The 19,377-nt window shown below is 32.1% G+C and overlaps 4 protein-coding genes across 9 annotated transcripts; all 4 read right to left on the reverse strand.

The window, feature by feature from the left end:
• Positions 1 to 168: 168 nt before the first annotated feature.
• Positions 169 to 2,416, reverse strand: LOC123006336 (protein disulfide-isomerase A3). The gene is made up of 5 exons (XM_044400749.1): positions 2,176 to 2,416; positions 1,568 to 2,125; positions 1,221 to 1,517; positions 450 to 816; positions 169 to 398 (listed from the first exon to the last, which is right to left on the reverse strand). Exons 1-5 carry the CDS (start codon positions 2,319 to 2,321, stop codon positions 288 to 290), a joined length of 1,479 nt encoding a protein of 492 aa, XP_044256684.1. The 5' UTR covers positions 2,322 to 2,416; the 3' UTR covers positions 169 to 287.
• A 95-nt stretch (positions 2,417 to 2,511) lies between these two features.
• On the reverse strand, positions 2,512 to 4,380 carry LOC123006334. The gene is made up of 2 exons (XM_044400743.1): positions 4,157 to 4,380; positions 2,512 to 4,038 (listed from the first exon to the last, which is right to left on the reverse strand). Exons 1-2 carry the CDS (start codon positions 4,273 to 4,275, stop codon positions 2,601 to 2,603), a joined length of 1,557 nt encoding a protein of 518 aa, XP_044256678.1. The 5' UTR covers positions 4,276 to 4,380; the 3' UTR covers positions 2,512 to 2,600.
• A 1,754-nt stretch (positions 4,381 to 6,134) lies between these two features.
• Positions 6,135 to 16,715, reverse strand: LOC123006335 (arginine kinase). 4 transcript variants are annotated; one of them, XM_044400745.1, is made up of 5 exons: positions 16,568 to 16,715; positions 16,073 to 16,246; positions 11,279 to 11,692; positions 7,285 to 7,460; positions 6,135 to 7,234 (listed from the first exon to the last, which is right to left on the reverse strand). In XM_044400745.1, the coding sequence occupies exons 2-5, from the start codon at positions 16,114 to 16,116 to the stop codon at positions 6,333 to 6,335; spliced, it is 1,536 nt and encodes a 511-aa protein (XP_044256680.1). In that variant the 5' UTR covers positions 16,117 to 16,246; positions 16,568 to 16,715; the 3' UTR covers positions 6,135 to 6,332. The 4 variants fall into 4 exon arrangements, with proteins under 4 accessions (XP_044256680.1, XP_044256683.1, XP_044256682.1 ...); XM_044400748.1 differs by lacking the exons at positions 11,279 to 11,692; positions 16,073 to 16,246; positions 16,568 to 16,715 and adding an exon at positions 8,961 to 9,109; XM_044400747.1 differs by lacking the exons at positions 11,279 to 11,692; positions 16,073 to 16,246; positions 16,568 to 16,715 and adding an exon at positions 7,715 to 8,259.
• A 607-nt stretch (positions 16,716 to 17,322) lies between these two features.
• LOC123006340 lies at positions 17,323 to 19,317 on the reverse strand. 3 transcript variants are annotated; one of them, XM_044400755.1, is made up of 5 exons: positions 19,296 to 19,317; positions 18,998 to 19,246; positions 18,754 to 18,828; positions 18,017 to 18,642; positions 17,323 to 17,865 (listed from the first exon to the last, which is right to left on the reverse strand). In XM_044400755.1, exons 3-5 carry the CDS (start codon positions 18,806 to 18,808, stop codon positions 17,755 to 17,757), a joined length of 792 nt encoding a protein of 263 aa, XP_044256690.1. In that variant the 5' UTR covers positions 18,809 to 18,828; positions 18,998 to 19,246; positions 19,296 to 19,317; the 3' UTR covers positions 17,323 to 17,754. The 3 variants fall into 3 exon arrangements, with proteins under 3 accessions (XP_044256690.1, XP_044256691.1, XP_044256692.1); XM_044400756.1 differs by lacking the exon at positions 19,296 to 19,317 and having other exon boundaries at positions 18,998 to 19,096; positions 19,155 to 19,234; XM_044400757.1 differs by lacking the exon at positions 19,296 to 19,317 and having other exon boundaries at positions 18,023 to 18,642; positions 18,998 to 19,286.
• Between the last annotated feature and the right edge of the window lie 60 nt (positions 19,318 to 19,377).

A 19,377-nucleotide genomic window follows, 5' to 3' on the forward strand; every position in this document is an offset into this window, starting at 1 on the left:
GTGTTACTATTTAGAAAAGAATTAACCATTTTGTTTAAGTTTTTTATTGAAAAAGGTAAATAAATTTATATAAACTAGTCTTAATGTAGAAACAAATTTGCATTAGGTGGGACCGTGGAGAGTGGTACAGACCTCGCCTTTACTTACTGTTTTATCACTAAATGCCGATTAAAAAAAATTATGAAACTGGATTTAATTACAAAAACAATTACAATTTAAACTACAATGGAAAACAGAATATTGAATTTTTTTGAATAATTACATTCCTGCAATCACTATTTACATTCTTAAAGTTCAGTCTTTTCCGCTTTAGGATTTCCCTTCCTGTCATATCCCTTAAGCTCAGATGAGGCATGTTTAGCGATATATTTGACGAAATCATCGACTTCACGTCCGCCCTGTAAACACATATTAAATTACACTCCCCAATTCAAAAATATTCCAGTTACCTCATAACGAACTGGGCTATCTTTCGAATCCTTAGCGGCCCAATACAGAGTAGGGAAACCGCGTACATCAAACGGTTGTGGAACATCATTAGCCGTTGCGTCCATTTTAACAATTGCCACATCCTCGTTTTTCATTTTTTCACCGAGTTCATCATAGACGGGCGCAAGTTTCTTACAATGACCACACCAAGGGGCGTAGAACTCAATCAGGGTGTCTTTGCCATTACTGAGCACAACTTCATCAAAGTTTTTGGCTACGGCGACTGTCACAGGTCCGTCGTTGTTCTCAGGAATAGGCTCGGTCTTCAAATAAGGCTCCAGTTTTCCGTCAAGAAGGTCCTTGACAAAGCTGTCCAAGGCCTCAATACTAAAAAATTAAATCAAATGAAAAAATTCTCACAAAATACAAAGAAAACAAAAAATATGACAATTTTAAAATTCAAGAAAAGAGTTTCTACAAACAAGGCTATTACAAATGCATCTTCACCTTAATTTGTTTACTTTTTTTCACGTAACAAATAACAATAAGTGATGCAAGTGAATGTATAAACACGCTTCTGACAATTTTGCTTACATAAATACGATACTATTAATGTCGATTTGGATTTTCTTATATCTTTTTTTGTTTTCAAACAATTTTTTAGTATTTACTGTGCCACTAGAAGAATTTATAACAATTTTATTGTTACAATTGCAACAAATCAACGAAAACATTCTGTCGTGCTATAGAAAAGTGAAATAAACAAGAAAAATTGTTAGTTTCGTACTTACGAGAAGGGATCTTTCATAATGAATTTTTGGTTTTTGGCGTCCCTGGCTAAGACAACTGGTTTATCCTCCTTGACGTAGTCAATACCATATTCGTTTAATTCATATTGGAAGTCATCTTTAGCGCTGACAGCAAAGTTGATCTTATCCTTGTACTGTTTCGCAACCTTCAAAACCCTGTTACGCCAGTAGTTTGTGCCTTTCGGATTTTTGACGTAATCAACACCATAATAAGCAACTACTAGAGGATTCTGGAAGTCATTTCTGTTATCAGATTTGCGATGACCAACTAAGCCATGGCTGAAACAATTACTATTAAAAAAAGCGTCCCAAAATCAGCAAAAATTTACTAGTTTTTGTTAATAAAATCTTGTATTTCACCAGTGACGGCACCTCCATTGTAGACAACACTGTTATCTTCGAACTTGTTGTGCAAGTGTTGGGGACGGAATAACACAATGCCATCACTGACTCCTTGTTTCTCCAAAACGGGCTTGTAGGTGGAATGTGCAAATCTAACTTTTTCTCTCAATTTGTCAGCGAGTTTAAGAAAAGCGGTCTTGAGATCTGATTCTTTTTCAAAGAAACCGACAACAGAGACATCATTTTCGGCTTTGAGAAACTTTTCGAGGTCTTCAACGCTGGTCAATTCCTTGGAACTGGGGCCCACTTGCGCCTTCATGTACTTGACAATACCCCCAGCTTCCCGGGGACCCCCATACTCCTGTGAGAATTCTCCATTGCGGAAGATCTTCAACGTGGGGTATCCACTGACACCGTGCTTATTGCAAGTTTCTTTTCCTGCCTCAGTACAATCTACTTTGACTAAAGCAATTGGAGGGTCGTTGCGGATTAAGTCCTCTGCAGCTTTCGCGTATTCAGGTTTCAGTTTTTTACAATGGCCACACCTTAACAATTTTTATTAGTTGAAAAGTTTGCAAAAAGGAAATATAATTACCAAGGGGCATAAAACATGACGAGGGCAGTTTCATGTTCGGCTAATCTACTCTCAAAATCGCTGTCACTGAACTCCAAAACATCCTCTTCTTTTGCAAAACACGTACAATACAAAAGACACAACACGAATAATTTATTCAAAAACATTTTTATTCTAAATATTATTTAATTATTTGCTAAAACCTATTTTTCGCCGGCACAACCTTCCGCACAATGCTGTCAATTACGTGGCTTTAAAACTGCGCATGTCCTTTATTTTAAGCGTTGTCGCATGCTGATTGGTTGACTAGATGTCACGTGGGAGTTTCAGCCAACCTAATTTTAATTCAAACAGTAATTGAATCACAATTTAGCAAAAAATTTATTAATTAACGTTTATAAAAAAAGATATTTACAATAAATACGGTACAATAATAAACCACAAATCTACTTAATATATGCTTGTTTCACTTTCAAAAATGATGTATCCTCACACGATTGATTGAGTAAACTTGAATCAACAGATGTTAAATCCTCTTCTAAAATTTTTGTTTCGATATTTGTTTCTTTTCGGAGTCGATTCTCATGCTTTGTAACTGTTGATTCTGGCACAAATTTCTGAAGATTGGATGGCAAAATTATATCGTTTTTGACACAAGTGACAACTTTGCGTGGTGGCCGATAAACATTGTCTGGTAAGTCAACGTTGTTTTCTTTATTATTTAAAACACTCTCATATTTCATATTTAACTGTGATATTGGTTTCACGGCCACGTTTCTTTTGGATGCAGAACAAGGACTATTTTTGATATAAACGCCAATGGGACTTATCACGCTGGTAAACGGCTTTGGTTGTGTTACCGGTATTCTAGAACAAGGAGTAGTTGTTTTGCTCTTGACAGGTTTCAGAGGCATTTTAAAGTTATCGTTGTCCTTTCTGATGTAATTTGCAACAGGACTTAGGATGTAATCAAATTTAGTAGGTTTTGAAGGCTTCTTTTTTGTAGTTGATAGAAGTTTTTGTGGTATTTTCTGAGCAGTGGAGGCTTCAGTACTTTGGGAAGAATCTCCTGGGAAAGCATAGTCAAGACCATGCTTCAGAGCCATTTCCATCTCTTCAAGTGTATCGTTAAATTCATGTGAATCATTTTTGCTATCCTCCGAACTTTTCAGACTTGGTATAGAATTTTGTGGCACAAAACGATAATCACTTGATTGATAGTGAACGCTTTCTTCAGTCTCATGAAAGAAATTTTTTTTATGATGTGAATCTTCGTAATCCGAATTCGATGAATACGCTTCTCCAGGCGATTTATCCAATGATGATTCACATTTTGCTTCCAGAGTCTTTTCGTCTAAATTCCATGATACCAATGATTCACTTAATAAGACACTTTGTTCTTCCTCAGGTTTTACTAAAACAGATTCTTCTGCAAGTACTCCAGTTACAGAATCATTAATACTGTCATCGCTGATTAAAATCACATCATTACTATCACTTTCTGTATAACTTTCTTCATCTGAGATTTCTTCAATTGTAGAATCAATTACTTGTTCAAGACACTTTGAATCTGGCGACAAAACAACTGAGTTTTCCACCAATGTCTGATGATAATCGTCTAAATTACACTGCTTTTCATTATTTCTTAAAATATCCTTAAGTGTATCAATTTTAGATGTATTATCTGTTGTGGTATCGTTGGAATTAAGACATTCATCACTGTTTTCACTGTCAATAACTTTATAAACCTTCTCTAAGAATGTTTCAATTTTATTCGTGCTTTGTTCAGGTGTAAAATATTCAGAATTTTCAGAATGGATGCTTTTTTGGTCACTTAGAGTTTGGTCTTCAAGAACACTTGACGAAGGTGGAAAATAAGTGCCCCTAAAATAAAGAAAATTAATGAAAATTGTGTTGCAAAAACAGTTTTATAATAATATTTAATAAGAACATAAGTTAATTCCCCCATATTTAAAAATGACATACAAACACAATTACTTACAAGTCTGTTTCTCTATGTTTAATCTTTCTGACTCCTTTTTCCAAATCCTTTCTAATCTCTTTCAAAACTAAAGGTCCCCATGCAATTTCTTCATCACTACTGTAATAAACATTTTCCATTTTGCAGACTTTATATGATATTTTTTGAATAAATCAACTTCTATAAAACCAACACTTATAACGAACTTTTAACCGACGAATTCAAATAATAGTCTGCTGATAGTTTGAAAAACAGCCTAAAGAGGACGCTCAAAACAAGAACGTAACAAATTTAAAGTCACCAAAAAATTTCAAAATAGTAAAATATTATTAATTTATTATATTTTAAGAAATTATTTATTATATTTTAAAAAAATTAATTGGACAGGTTTTTTCTACATTTGTTTTAACAAATATATAATAGCTACCGTAAAACATATCAAAAGAAAGAATCGTACAAGCAATTAAAAATGTTTAATTTTTTTTATCTGTATGTAAGATTTATATTTAAATTTTTTTAAATAATACCATATAAAAACAACACTTGTTTCTCATTAATAAATAAAAACAAATAGCTAATAAGTATTAACCTGACTGATTGTTTCCAAAAATCCAATTCAGACTTTAAGTACTTTTAAAGTTTAATATTTTGTAACACAACTTAGTAAAATAAGCTTGCATTTCTTGTAATTCTTGCACATGTTACATTACTTTAAATACATATCATACTATCTACTTTAAATAACTGATTACAGTTACCTCTACTCATCAGTTAAATTTAAAATAAAAGTACTTGTACTTTATTGTTTATTAATATTAATAATAATAATAAAATAATAAATGTCAAAAACTAATAAAGAAATAAATTTATTATACTTACTTTATTAATTTTAATATCTATTGTAAAGGTGAATATAAAGTATGGAACCAAGCGGTTTTATTTTTAATCATTTGCCTCCAGAAAATAATAATTAATATAAATTAAAGTAATATAAAAAATGTGATCGTATTTTGTTTTGTTTTTGAGTTATGCGAATTTTTTTTGTCAAAATTGCAATTTATGTAAAAAAAATTTTTTGAAAAAATTAAATATAAAACAGATAGTTGTAATCCTTAAAGTATAGCTTTTATGAGAAAACTGATTTTATTGTAGAACTCAAAAACAAAAAGAAATTTCGAAAAATTTTATTCTTGTTAAATCATCACATTTTTATAGTACTTTATTACTCATCAATTAGTTTTTTCAAAAAATAAATAGTTTAAGCAAAAAAAGTTTGGTTCCATACTTTTTATTCACCTGGTATAATACTTCTTGTTAATTTTGCAATTTGTAAATAAATCAATATGATATAAACACTTTATAGAAATATAAAATGTATTTCTATTTTTATGAATATAATATCGCTTTTCTAAAAATAACATGGTTGGCAAGCAACCAGTAATACAAGACTACGTGGAAAATTGCATGATTCTTACAATTGACGTCAGAAATTAATTTCTTATTATTAATGGAGACGTGCTTTTTCCAGATTATATTTAATTTTTTCAAAAAATGAAAAAAATTGTTTTGTACATAATATTAAAAAAACTATTTTTCTTTATTCCTTAAATAAATTTCCAAGTTTTTTGATAATGTGTAGTTTTAACAAGTTGTTACAATGTTGTGTATATTTTATGATGATAATAATAATGAAATAAATATTTTCTGTTTCATAAATGGTAGGTAGGGGGGGTGGCTCTCAAACTTTCGATTTCTTGTTGCTGGTAGACAAAATGGCGGATGGGCTTGTCCCCTTTAGGGATTGGTGGCGGTCAAGGATGAAACCGGTTTGGAAAAATGGTTTAAAATGGCGGGTTTTAGAAAAAAAATGCGTAGTACATTGGACGTCTTTTATTAAATGTTGTAATAAATTTGCAGTTGCTTTTTAAAATAACACTTCCGTCTTTACATAAATACATTAAAATAAATAAATAAGGAAAATCCAATGTTTTGTAATTTGTAAGAATTTTTCACATTTGAAAACAATGTCGACTAGAAAGCTGAATACACTAACTCATGTCCATACACCATCTTAACTTAGCAATATAAGCATTCACTGGTACCTTTGGCAAACAAGATATACTTACTCAAATTATGTATGTCATTGCTTATAAGTGATGAATCACGTATGATTAGAATGTTACAGATGTTACGGGGTTTACAACTCCTTTTCCATCTTGATGATTTCGGAGATGCCGTCGTACATTTCCTTGACAGCATCAAATTCAGTGAGACCCATACGTCTCTTATTGGAAATATCATAAACACCACCCTCAGCTTCGGTGTGTTCGCCGCGAGTTCCACGAACTTGCAAATTGAATTTGGCAGCGACTTCGTCTAACTTAGCCTTGTTGGCGGCCAATTTGGGAACTTTGATGTGAACAGAGGCACGAACAGTTGTACCAAGATTGGTCGGGCAGAAAGTGAGGAAACCGAATCTGTCACTATGCGAGAAGGGGAGACGCTTTTCGATATCGTTGACACCCGTCACCAATCTGCGGTAGACCTGGCCAAGATCTCCTCCCATCTGCATGGAAATGATCCTCAAGTGATCCTCTTCGTTGCACCAAACCAAGAAGGTCTTGGCGTCGTTGTGGAAAATGCCACGGCCGGTGGGCCAGAAGCGGCAAGCGTTGGCAGCTTGCAAGAAACGGTCACCTTCCTTGAACAAGAAGTGGTCATCGATCAACTTCTGCTGGACCTCTTTGCTCATGCCAGTGAGAGGGTAGAAAGTACCCTTGAGTTCACCCTCGAGACCAGACAACGTCGAAGACACTTTCTGTTCCATCTCTTTGTATTGTTCTTCGGTCAAGCAAGGGTTGAAGGGGTAGCCCTCCAAAGAACGGCCGCAGCGGACACGAGTAGACACCACGAATTCGCCAGCAGGGTCCAAGTTGCCAAAGGCGTTTACATCACCCCAGTCCTTGGGGGGGTGCTTGTCACTCTTCTTGAAACCGCCATGGTAATCTTCAATGATGGGGTCGAACAAATCAGCGAAAACGGAATAAGCGTCAGCGTCAGGAGCATAAATACCAATACCAGAATCGTGGTTTTCCAAACCTGGGAAATTTCATAATAGAAAAAAAATATTACAAAATTTGAGAACCTACCAGACTGGATAACGTCAAGAAGAGTGGAACCAAAGGAAGTTTTCTTGGTCTTCAACTTGTCGAACAATTCCCTGCTTAAGTATTTCTTCAAAAGAGACTTGGAGTCAGAAGCTTCCAGTTTCTTGAAACCGGCTTCCAGTTTTTCCAAAACTGCTGCGTCAACCATGGTGGATTTTCTACAAAATGTCACCATTAGTAAAAAATCTAACAAATCATTTCAATAGAAAATTAATAATGAAGTGATTGTTATTGATTGGAAGTTGATGAATGATCTAGAATGAAGTTAAGTGCAGGGAATTTATAGTTGCGTACTTGATGTATCGAGTTGACACGGAACAAGACAAGACACAAAGCTTCCATAGAAATCCAGAGGCACCGGTTGGTGCTATTGACCCATGCATGACATCAACAGGATACGAATAGTACAAACCCCGATTCATCCTCTTTCGGTTTTTTAGTATTTTCCTTAGATGCGCAACCTCCCATTTTTTTCAATCTAGCTAAATGAATATACACTCTAATGACACTACAACTAAATGGATGGACCAACTATACGGCATGGGGTTTGGGACGACGCCCTTTTCAATAAGGCGTTTAAGCGTCTTCAGGTCGTCGTATAGCCACCGTGCGCTTCCCGCTCTGAGCTCTGACTGAACTTTGAGCGTTGAATAGACGGGGCGCAGTTTTAACAGATCGATAAACGCATATCTATGCGTACAGACGACCAATCCAATTGCGTGTCTCTAATAATTGTCCCCAGACTTGACCACCCGTAAGATACCTACCCCTATCTAACATAAAAATCGACTCTTCGAGACAACACTCGGATAAATATCAACAATCAACTCGCTAAACCGGCGCATCCACCATTTCTAAACGCGCCAACACAAAATTCGAACCACAACACTGACATTAATACTCATCAACTTCACAAAAACCAAAACGTCCGAGTATATGTGCCATAAAAAATAATCTACATGCTACTCAGCCAATTTTAAACAAGACTTTACCAATAATTTACTTACCCATTCGAGGGCAAAAAAATAAATTGTAAATTCAATACAAATCAATTCAATTTAATTAAAACTTTCAAGAAACTAAATAAAAAAAAGGATAAAGCATGAGATTAGCCAGAAGCCCCATTTTCCGTTATTCAAAATCAATAACTGTGTATTTTGTGTTGCATAACGTGGGTAAACTAAATCGTTTTCTTTAATTAATTTTAGTTAAAGCCGAACAAAACGTTGTTATACTATTAGATATTACATTTCTAAAGCTACAATAAAAAAAAATTATAATTTTTTTTTATTTACAAGATCTAGGGCTAATTTCGAATAGAAATGAGAGACAAAACTGCTGAAGCAGTTTAGGCAGACGTGAGTCACTAATTAAACTCAAGTAGTTAAGTAGTTTTATTAAATAATTGACAAAACGGTCGGAGTAGCGCGTCCGGTAGAAAACTAGATTAGAGTCACAAAACGCCCAAATGTTATGTAACACCAAAAAAGCGGCTAGACGTTTAAACGTTAAACTTTTGATAATAAGAAAAGCTTTAGACTAAATCAATTTAAAGTTAAGTGCGGTTTCTATGAAAAAAAAATGTTAAATTTTATGATAAAAGCAGGAATTGTGTGTATGTACGAATATTGTATTAGTAAATTAAATTAAGGGCTCACCTCTAAATTCGAAAGTCTGGCTTGAAACACACTCTCTGAAGAATGAACCGACTATGAGTTTATGAGTAGGAACCCGTTGTAGAAGAGGTCTTGGTGTCAACCCCACCACCCCAATGACGTCAGGTTTACAGAATTACATTGAACCAATCGTTGGCTTTAACGTATTCTTGCCCGACCTACCACTTTAAGTTTTCGATAGTGAACTTGAAAATTTGATTTTTTTAAGGAATTAAATGATAAAAATCTATTCACAGACTCCCCTCTCTTGGGATGGAGGGGATTATCCGGTGATTTTTGTGTTATTTTCATCAAGCGAATTGTAATTTTCAAGGTTCGAGAGGCAATTAATCGGTCCAATCGTGATAACAAATAGCAAAAATCATTTTTCTGCTCGTATTGATCAGGTGCAAACTCCAGGTGAACTACACCAAAGGTTTAGCTTGCATGTTTCAAGCGAAAATTCGATCAAAATATCCCTGAGTTTTGATAGAATTCAATTTATTTAAATTTATTGTCCTGGTGCAGAATTAGAACTAATCATGCATAGAACCGATTTTTTCAAATCGATTGGGTTTGGTGGATTGTTGGAAAAATGTTATGTAACGACCGGTAAACAAGCGATTCTATTATTTTTAGAACTTTTATTTTTAAACCCATCAACGAAATAAATTAAAAACGGACAGAGAAAATTTACTATTAGTTACATAATAATATTTTCTTCATTGAAATGAAAACACTGAAATTACAAGCCAGCTGGCATAACTTCCGAACGAATTTTTAGTTCAGTTACTATGGATTAAGGAAAATCGCAAATGATTCATTCGCGATAAAATTTTGTTATAAAATTGAATGCAATAAAACGTCTAGAACAGTTTATCAATTATGAGTCTATTGTTGGCCTTTATTAAAAACAATTTCAATTGTTCCGATTAAGTTGGAGTCATCTCTCTATTTCTCGCCTTCGAATCGACAACAATTTCATTAAGAAACGTTCTCACAGCATTCAATTTACAGAAACATAAACGTTTTAAACCCACATTTATTTTGCATGTGATTGACAAAAAGCAGTTTAGCCGTGTTTATGTTAATATTTAACGACGGACGTCTGGATTACGTAATAAATCGGTTCGACGCCTCACTTTTTCAAGGATTCTGATATTCAGACCTGAATATGGGTTAGACAGGGGTGGCTCTAGAGATCAGCTGTTCATCCCCACGTTTATCGATTTTTGTGCTCGTTCACCGTCCTTGTCCTTTCCTAAATACTTTATGTCCCTTTGTAAATTTGTTTCATAACTAAACTGGTATTTCGTGACATTGTTATCCCAATCAATATAGGCACACAATCCAGCACAATGAAAAGTTTTCTATACCTACAGCTGGGACAATTTTACTTATCTCTCGATTCCTGGGATGGACTGTTTACGTATTTACCAATGTTTAACACTCACGTAAATGTAAATGATGTTTAAAACTACATCATAAAAGTGATTACACACTAATCAATTACTTCAAAATACATAAAATATTAGAAAAGTCTAGAAAATTCATAAAACAGGTATAACCCAGATTTCAATTGCCTTGTTAAAAAGATAAAAGCAATTTTAAGATTGTTTCATTTTGATATAGTCTGCAAAATTTAATATCTATTAGCCAAACTCTTACTGCACTTAGATTTTCACTGATGTTTTATACATATAAAACATAACATACATTTCGTGGTGATTAAAAAAACAAACCATTTTTATATCTTGTACTATATGTTATTCATTATATTGCTTCATAACACATTTTAGCAATTTACTATATTTAATCTTTATATGTAACTTCAGTGAAATTTTGATAGAATGAGCAAATCCTAGGTATCCTTTTTTTGTTGATTTTGTGTTTGAAACCGGTAGAATAGATATTTTTAATATGCTGTGTTCAGTCCTGTACGTAAATCTTTCTCCTACAAAATTCACTTAAACAACATACACTTTTTCCTTTTTTTGTTGTTAGTGTAATTTTTTGTTTGTTCAATTTTTGGTTTTGTATTTATTGAAAATAACTTAATACAACTCTACTCGAAAAGACTGCATAAGTGATAAATAAAAAATAAATATCGACTAAATACAACTGAAACTAAATGAAATCTGTGTTGGTTGAAATCCTGAAGAAAGCCCCTCTCCGAAAACCCTTGAAAGTGGTTCGCTTCGTTGCGCACCCAAATAAAAAACTTTTTCTTTCGGTAATAATTTATTAGTATAATAATTTTTTAGTAGTGATCATGAAACAAGTGTTAGTTATTTTACTTTTTTAGTAGCTGTTCGTTGTACCTTTGAGGCCCAAAATCGCGCTGCTGTTGGTTTTTCTCAACGTTTATAAAATCGTTAACGTTTTTAGCAGCCGGTTTCGGAGGTGGGACCGAATCAACAACCGAATCTTCATCTTCCTCGTCGCTTTCTTCATCTTCATATTCAATATCCTCGAAAGCTTCAGTTCGTAGAGGATGTGGTGAAGGAGATCGCGGAGGCTTTGCAGGAGGGTCCAATTTGGGAGGTAACGAAGCCTTCGGCGGCGATGGGGGTGGTATTGGCTTGGGGACCGATTGTGGTGGCTTCGGCGGTTCTGCTCGCGGCGGTTTCGGCGGCTCGACCGGCGGCGGAGGGGGCGGAGGAGTCGGTTGACTCGGCTTTGTTTTAGGGCACGAGGGGGAGAGCTTTTGTGACACTTTGTCCAGGATTACTTCTCTTAAAATAAAAAAAACAACCAAATAAAAAAAAACAAAATATAGTACAAGTAAAAATAAAAACAAAAATTAATGTTTAAAGAAAAACCTCAAATGATGCCAAAAAATTATTAAAAAAATATATTTTAAAAAACTCAGACAAAAGTTGTGCATTTAGTTTTCTATTACTAACAAAAACAGAAAAATATATGCAAGTTTACATTTTCAAACTTGGAAATTGTCTTTCGATTCATAAAAGAATTTTGAGACTTGTCTGAAAGATCTACAGAAGAAGAAAAGTAAGCAAATAATGAAAACAAAAAAAACTTTAAAAAAAATCGAAATTTCAACCTAATTGTGTAACAAAATTTGGCAAAGTGGTGTTCTGGCAGCTTATTCTGATGCCCTTGACCAACCTTGCATAAGCAAATGAAACTGTTTAGCTAAAAATCCAAATTTACGTAATTGAATAATTGGATTTTTTTACGTTTTGTTTGAATTTGTTTGACTTTAGGTGAGGTTAACGTCTTTCATTTTTGAAAATTTGGAGTGCATTACTTGTTTATAGAATGTTTAAATATAGAAAAAGCCTCCGAACAGCTGTTTGACATGTATAATTTACTAAAGGCGGGAGTAGAAAGAAAATAAACGTTGCCTGGGAAAACTAAAATAGTTTTGTGATGGAGATACAAACGATAAACTGTTTAATACCTGTATTTTGTAAAGGTTTAGTTTAATAATTACTTGTATTGACTTTAAGAGTTAACAAGCGTCTGAGTTAAGCGCGCAATATTTATTCAACGTTATTTAATTTTCTTATATTAACCGCTGATGACATTGACTGGTGTCCATTGGTTCGTTTTCTCATGCAGATTCATAAAACGAAAGAACAATATTGCAATTTATTGACTAGTGTTGATTAATCTTAACTGTGGAAAAAAACATTTAAAAAAACACTTCAAAATGCAATAAATAATCTATGTGCAGATAAGCACGTAGTCCACAATTCAATTATTGCCAATATTAAGATATTAAAATTTGTGTTTGTAATTTGTTACCTCTCGATAACTATAGATATATAATCTTCCAGTTTACTCATCTATTAGCTAACTGCATCCTTAGCCGATTTTGCTTTCCCGCAAAATTAATATTTAAACAAGCGATAATTTAATTGGGCCATTTAACTTTTGTTCCATTTAGTCTCGACACAATCAATTAAATCTTACGACAATTTTCAGACCCATTTCTATTAATTGCGTAAATGGCACTCTTGCCAGAATTAATTTTTATGTTTCACGCTAAGATATTTAAATATTGTGTCTTGTTAATTATTGCTTTTGTTCCTACTACAATAACCTCATGCTTATGCGACCATAAAAATGAAATTTATGCTTCATTAGCGTGATGATTTTTTTCACTAATCTTGAAACAACTCTTTCATTGTTGAAAATGCAGTTGCAAGTGTTAAGGACGCGTTTTTGCAAAATTATAAAACCTTGAAGAAATCTATTCGTTATGCCTATTTATGCAATCGTTCAGTAAAAATCAAAATAAATAAGAATGAAAGAAAATAGAGAACATTTATTATTTTTTTATTATAGACAAAAGTATATCAACGCAGAAAACTTAGGAAAATTCTTTTAAATAATAACAAATAAGAAAAATCAAAATTATAATATTTGTTAATAATATGTCCTCAAAAAATTTCTAGAAAAAGATTATTTTTTCTTACATAATCATTTTATTTCATTTATCAAAATTTAAAAAGTTGTTATCACAGTGTATCTTTCATAAAACATACAATTTCACTTATTACACATCATTTTCCCAATAAAAATCTATATTCCTAATTGACACACATTTCCGGTGCAAATTTTGTTCAGATTTTAGAATAATAGCGAAATTAGTTTTAAACAGGTGAATTTAAGTATTCTGCTCAAGTCATAGTTACAAAAATAAAATTTTATTAATAGCTTCAGGAAAACAAAAGCCAACTAAACAATACTGTCATTTCTTTTGTAAAAATGTTTTTGAGCGTAATAAAATATTTTTCCAATTTTTTAGATATAAATAAAAATTTGCTTAGATTAATATTAGAGATTTGAAAGGATTTATTTTGCTTTAATTATATTGGCACAGTAATAAATTTGACGTTTTGTTTTAGTTTTTGGAACAACATCAATGACAGATAATTCGAATCATCAGAAAACAAATTTTTCCATTGAAGCTGAATTAAAATTAGTATCAATTAGGAGTAGTTGGCCTACGCTATTGAAAAAAATATTTCTATTATTCCTTTAGAAATATGTATGTTAAAACATATTTTTTTTTAAATATCAACAATAAAAAATAAGTCAAAATTTAATCAAAATTTCTGTCGTTCGGCGTTTCTAATAATAAGCCACACGTTTGACGCAAATTTTGATCAGCTGATTTAGAAGTATCGAATGAGATAAAATCACACGGCTTAACTATCTAAATGGTCTTACACACTTCATTATTGTTTTACATTTAAAATAGGTACTAAAGTAGTCTTAATTGCATTGAAATAAACTTTGCTACTGATAATCTACACGTTCTACGAAAAATTGTTAAGCTGCAAAGTCAGTGTGGTATGGTAGTATTTCCTTTTATCTATATCCAAATAATCTAAGAAATTTAATATGCAGACGAATACCTAATATTCATTTCATCACAATCGCAAATACATTTTAGTAATTTTGTTGTTTACAATATTGCATATTAAGTATCAAAATGTATTTTAATAAATTACAAGAAAATCTACACTAAAATAAATTTGCCATAATTCCACAAAGAGTTGATGACCTATCAAAAACTTGATAATTTTGATAAATCCAGGTGACAACAGTCAAGTTCCATAATCTACAGATTAATTCAGATATTTATCAATCTCAAATGATATATTATGTATGTATAATTTTAATCTGACGCACATTTGGTTTCCAATATCCGGTCAATTGAGATATTTTAGTATTTTCATGACCTTGGATTTCAGGTTGAGCAAAAGCTTCAAATATTTTTAGCTGAGAAAATTGCTTTAAATTTTCACTACCAATTCTCTATTTGTTATAGCAAAAAGATGACAAATACATGTTATAGTAATAAAACTTTCCGTATGGGAAGTTACGCAATAATAATCGGACTTGTTGACTTGGCTCAAAACGTATTTTTCCACATTTTGAACGTTTCAAGAATGTGACAGTCTTAATGCCCTTGCTTGTTTTTATTTTTAGTGAATTTACAAGTTGGTTAAAATACTTAAAATAAGCACAAAGGAATAAAATGTTTTTATTAAAATTCCGTATAGTTAACTTTTATGCCAACATTAAAATATTTTATAGCACTTTTAATAATAAATCTTGAGATTCACACATTTCTAACCGCTACAGTTTTCTACGTAATTTTTAAGTATCATGTCCAAAGGAAATGAAAAGCTTGATAGGCCGATAACGGGGCAGCTTTCCAAATAGTGAAAAAATATTTTTGTGGTCCAGGGTAGGGGACAAGTAAATTCGGACTGCTTCAACATGAAATATCAGTCAGTGGTGTTTATTCCTCATTAATTTAGTGAACCATTATTTAAATAAATAATAATAAATTTTATTGTGATTTTCTTATACGTGGTGTCTGTATTGTAATGTTATCAAGTTGGTCCCCTACATATTTACTGTTGCGCCCACAGCTACTTGAAACAATTAATTTCAATAAAATTTCATTGTAAAGAATCCTGACGTGGTCTGTGTTGAAGAAGCAAATTTAAGCCTCTAGTGTTTTTTTATCGGAATGAATTGTTATGTGGTAGAATTTGTCCACTTTCATCTCTTATAATTAATGATAGTCGTGTCTATAAATATAAAACTAAAACCGTCATAGACTGCAAAGAGTGAAATCGTGAGTCTAAGCGGAGACTTGGCTAAAATTACACCTAGTTAGAGATAAATACGTAAGGAATGTGGAGCTAAGAAGATTTTATTTGTTCTTGATAGTATTCCAGAATACATTTTGTTGCTACGAAAGCGGTTGCATATAAAAATATCCCAGCGACCGTGGCCCTGGAATATTGGGATATTTTCAGAAAAACACGTGGTGTACCTCTCCGGCAGCCAGACTTTATAATAAGGCCCACTTTACAATTAATCATAATTCATCTTTTAACAATATTATAAAAAACCGACAAATTTAATAGCACTTGCGATTTTATTTTTATGATCGTTATTCTGCCATCTATACGCGCCTAGTTGAAGCAAATTCCTGAAAATCGGTCTGTTGCCATAAATAAAATTGGGTTTGGTCCAATTGAGTGAAGTTGGAATGATAGACCCAAAATGCCGGTAGGTACAACTTTAATAAACTGTTTTAAAAATCATGCATTCAAACATACCTGTATTCCTTCCATGACAATACGGAGTACCAAAGGGTGAACATTTTCGGGGCAGTTCGCTTGTTGTATTTGTTGTAAAAAATTAGCACGTGAAACAGTCACGGCTTGCTTGGATACTTCGTCTTAACTGGCTTATTTTTCGGTTTCTGTGCTGCTCTAAATTTTACTTTTTTTCTGAAATAATCGAAGGAAATCAAATTAATGTCGGTGCTTAAATCGGGAGTAGATACCTCAAAAAAAAAGTTTTTTAAACACACTTCTACATTTAATTTTGGATAAAAAAAGGAATTCAATCAATAGCTTTAATCAAGCCTGAAATTTATTTTACTGGGCAAATTACATTAGGTGGTTTATTAATTTAAGATTTATAATTAATTATGTTTCATATTCTTATTTAAAAAGAAAATAAACAAATATATAAAGCTATATGTTTATTATAAACATTTCACAGTGGCACCTACGTGGAGCAACTATCTAATAAATGTAGATACTTACTGTAGCGTTTTTCTAGCCGAAATTGTCACTAAATGACTTTAAAACACTAGTTTTAATCGAAAATATTTAATTTGATTTATTTTATTTCTATTATTAAGGTTTTTGATGAAAGTATGTCAGTGGGCACAACGCAAGTTACCCTTCCTTAGTCCTTTTCAGTTATTGGCTGCGACGATCTTTCAGGAAAGCTTTCAGCGCGTAATTTGAATTATATGCAACACGTCAAGCAGTGGTTCAAAAGGAGTTATCTACATCGGTTCGGGTCAACATTTTAGAGTTAGCGAAATTGTTAGTTTTTTTTAAAAATAGGAAGATATTGTTACAAAATGTTTTTTTTAATCTTAAGTTGAAAGTTTCATTTGTTATAAAATCATATCTTTAACAAATAGCTTATTAAATGTTGCCATAATTACAAAATTTTATTTATTTAAAAAATCAATAGAAAAAAATTATATATTTTTTCTTTTTCTATTTCTTTTTTCGCTAATATTGACAAAACCAACCGGTCAGTGTCTAAATAATCTTTATTTTTTAGTCACTGTAACTTATTTTTAATTCGAGCGGTTTACCGGGTATAGGTTTTTATTTCTAATTTTAAGTCAGTTACTAAGTATGTATTCTATAAAGCTCTATTGTTACTTATACTTTTCACTGGTAAGAAAAATACGTAGTTTAGGATTGGTTCATGAATGGTTAAAAAAAACACGTTTGAAGTATATTCATTTTTTACTAACCATGTTTAGTGACACTTCCAATTAGGTGTGTTATAAAACTATATTTTAATAAATTTCCATTACATTTTGGGATGAAAATATATTATTGCACATGAAATCTTTACAAATACTTCTGATTGTGTCTTAATGTTTATTAGTTTTACCAATTTATATATTTAACTTTACACTACATCTTATAGTTAACATGCGAGATTTATGTAGAAGGAAGTATAAAAACAACAAACACGAAATTTATAAACATATATACAAAACTAAAATGCATTTGTACTTTTCTAAAATTAAGAGCATAAATAATAATAATAAGTTCATAACAAATATATTAAAAAATCACAATTAATTTCCAAGACTTTTAGAAAAATATATGAAACTAAAAGTTTATTGAGAGCCTACTGATATGCATCACAGATTCTAAAATACTTAAGTCATTTTATTTACAAAACTTAAAAGGGATTGTTACAACTTTGTATGTTTGACAGTATCTGTCCAATAGTTCTGAATGGTCATAGCCTCTAAACTATTAAGAAATGAATCGTTGTCCAAGCTGTACATTTCTTCTGAATTATCCTGTAATCAGAAATGAACAATTTCCTTTAATAAAAATATACTTAAAACACCTGAATGGTCACAAAACAAAAAATAAGAAGCATTAAAAATAACAAAAGTGAGTAAAACAAGACAAACGTGTGCAACAAAAAGAAAAATAGTAATTGCTTACTCTTACTGAAGCATCATCAATGTATCCACTTGAATCCGGATTGCTGCAACGATCGTTAAGTACTTGAGGTCTGTTGAATCCTCTATTGCGATAGAGAAAGTAGCTAACCCCGCAAATAATGCCAACAATAACAACACAACCCAGAGTAATCCCTGTTATCCCAGCTGCTGATAAGTTTCCAGTGACATCCTCATCCTTTTCTGTTATTTTCTCTGAGGTTAGCAGAAGACTTTGGTTATAATTTGTATCATTACTATAATTGAAATTATCAGTATGATTTATTGCGCTAAAACTTGAATTAATTAGCATTTGGTTATCAGTAATATTTAAACTGATGTCAGTTATATTCTGATTTATCACAGTCGTTTCTTTGCTTGGAAAATAAAATTTATTTGTTGTGTTCTGCTTAGTCATGTTGGAATACATAAAATCAAACTTGTTTAAGGAAGGCTTCTGGTTTTTTGATGTTGAAATGTTCTGCATTGAAGAATTGGAAGGATTATTGTTGATGGGCGGATTTAAACTAGAAATTCCAATCGCCTTGCCAGTGCGTTGAACTAAATCAGTACTTGGATTTGTGACTGGGGTGATGGAATGTGTTAAAGTAATTTCCTCAGATACACCAACTGCAATTACAAATAATGACGTCACTTACACTTAAGCAACTAATTAATTTATTATGATGAGCTAATCAGATGATTCATGCAGACAAACCATGAAATATTTTCAGCACTTACCAAATATTCTAAAGGTGATCCAAAACCAATGCATCCACCAATACGACAATGTCATGACTTGATCCGCATTAGAAACTGAAAATTGCACAATTAAACCAATTATCCTTAACAATACAAATTGTTTTGTAATCATTAAAAAAGAAATTTTCTAATTGCCTAAATACCATCACTATCTCACTAAAATACACAAAAACCACAAAGTCAATAAAACATTTATTTAATAAAAAGATTTAAGAAAACATACCTGTTATTCAATACACCTGCCAAACATTTGATAAAGAAATTTTGATAATAAAACTTCTCGTCGTTGTTGTGGTTCTCTACCTTTCGTCATTGATCACTCCTGCCAACAAATAATAATAAAAATCCCCGTTTGACATTTGCGGAAATCCGAATCCCACCAAACGACTCGCCACAAGCACATCGTAAAACAAAAAAAAATCTTCTAATCAAATTTAAAATGGAGCAAACACGACTTCCTGTTATATTCTTTCTGCAAAGACACTAACAATTATCGTCTAAACTTGTCGCGTTCCCATTACTTAGAATTGCCATTGGTTATAACAATTGTTGGAGAAATGTCCTCATTAAAAGTAAAGAAAGCGAATTTTAATAACCAGCTTA

The sequence above is a fragment of the Tribolium madens genome, unplaced genomic scaffold, assembly GCF_015345945.1.
Source record: "Tribolium madens isolate multiple individuals breed KSU strain unplaced genomic scaffold, Tmad_KSU_1.1 Scaffold_2;HRSCAF=44;Tcas5.2_LGX, whole genome shotgun sequence".
Taxonomy (NCBI): domain Eukaryota; kingdom Metazoa; phylum Arthropoda; class Insecta; order Coleoptera; family Tenebrionidae; genus Tribolium; species Tribolium madens.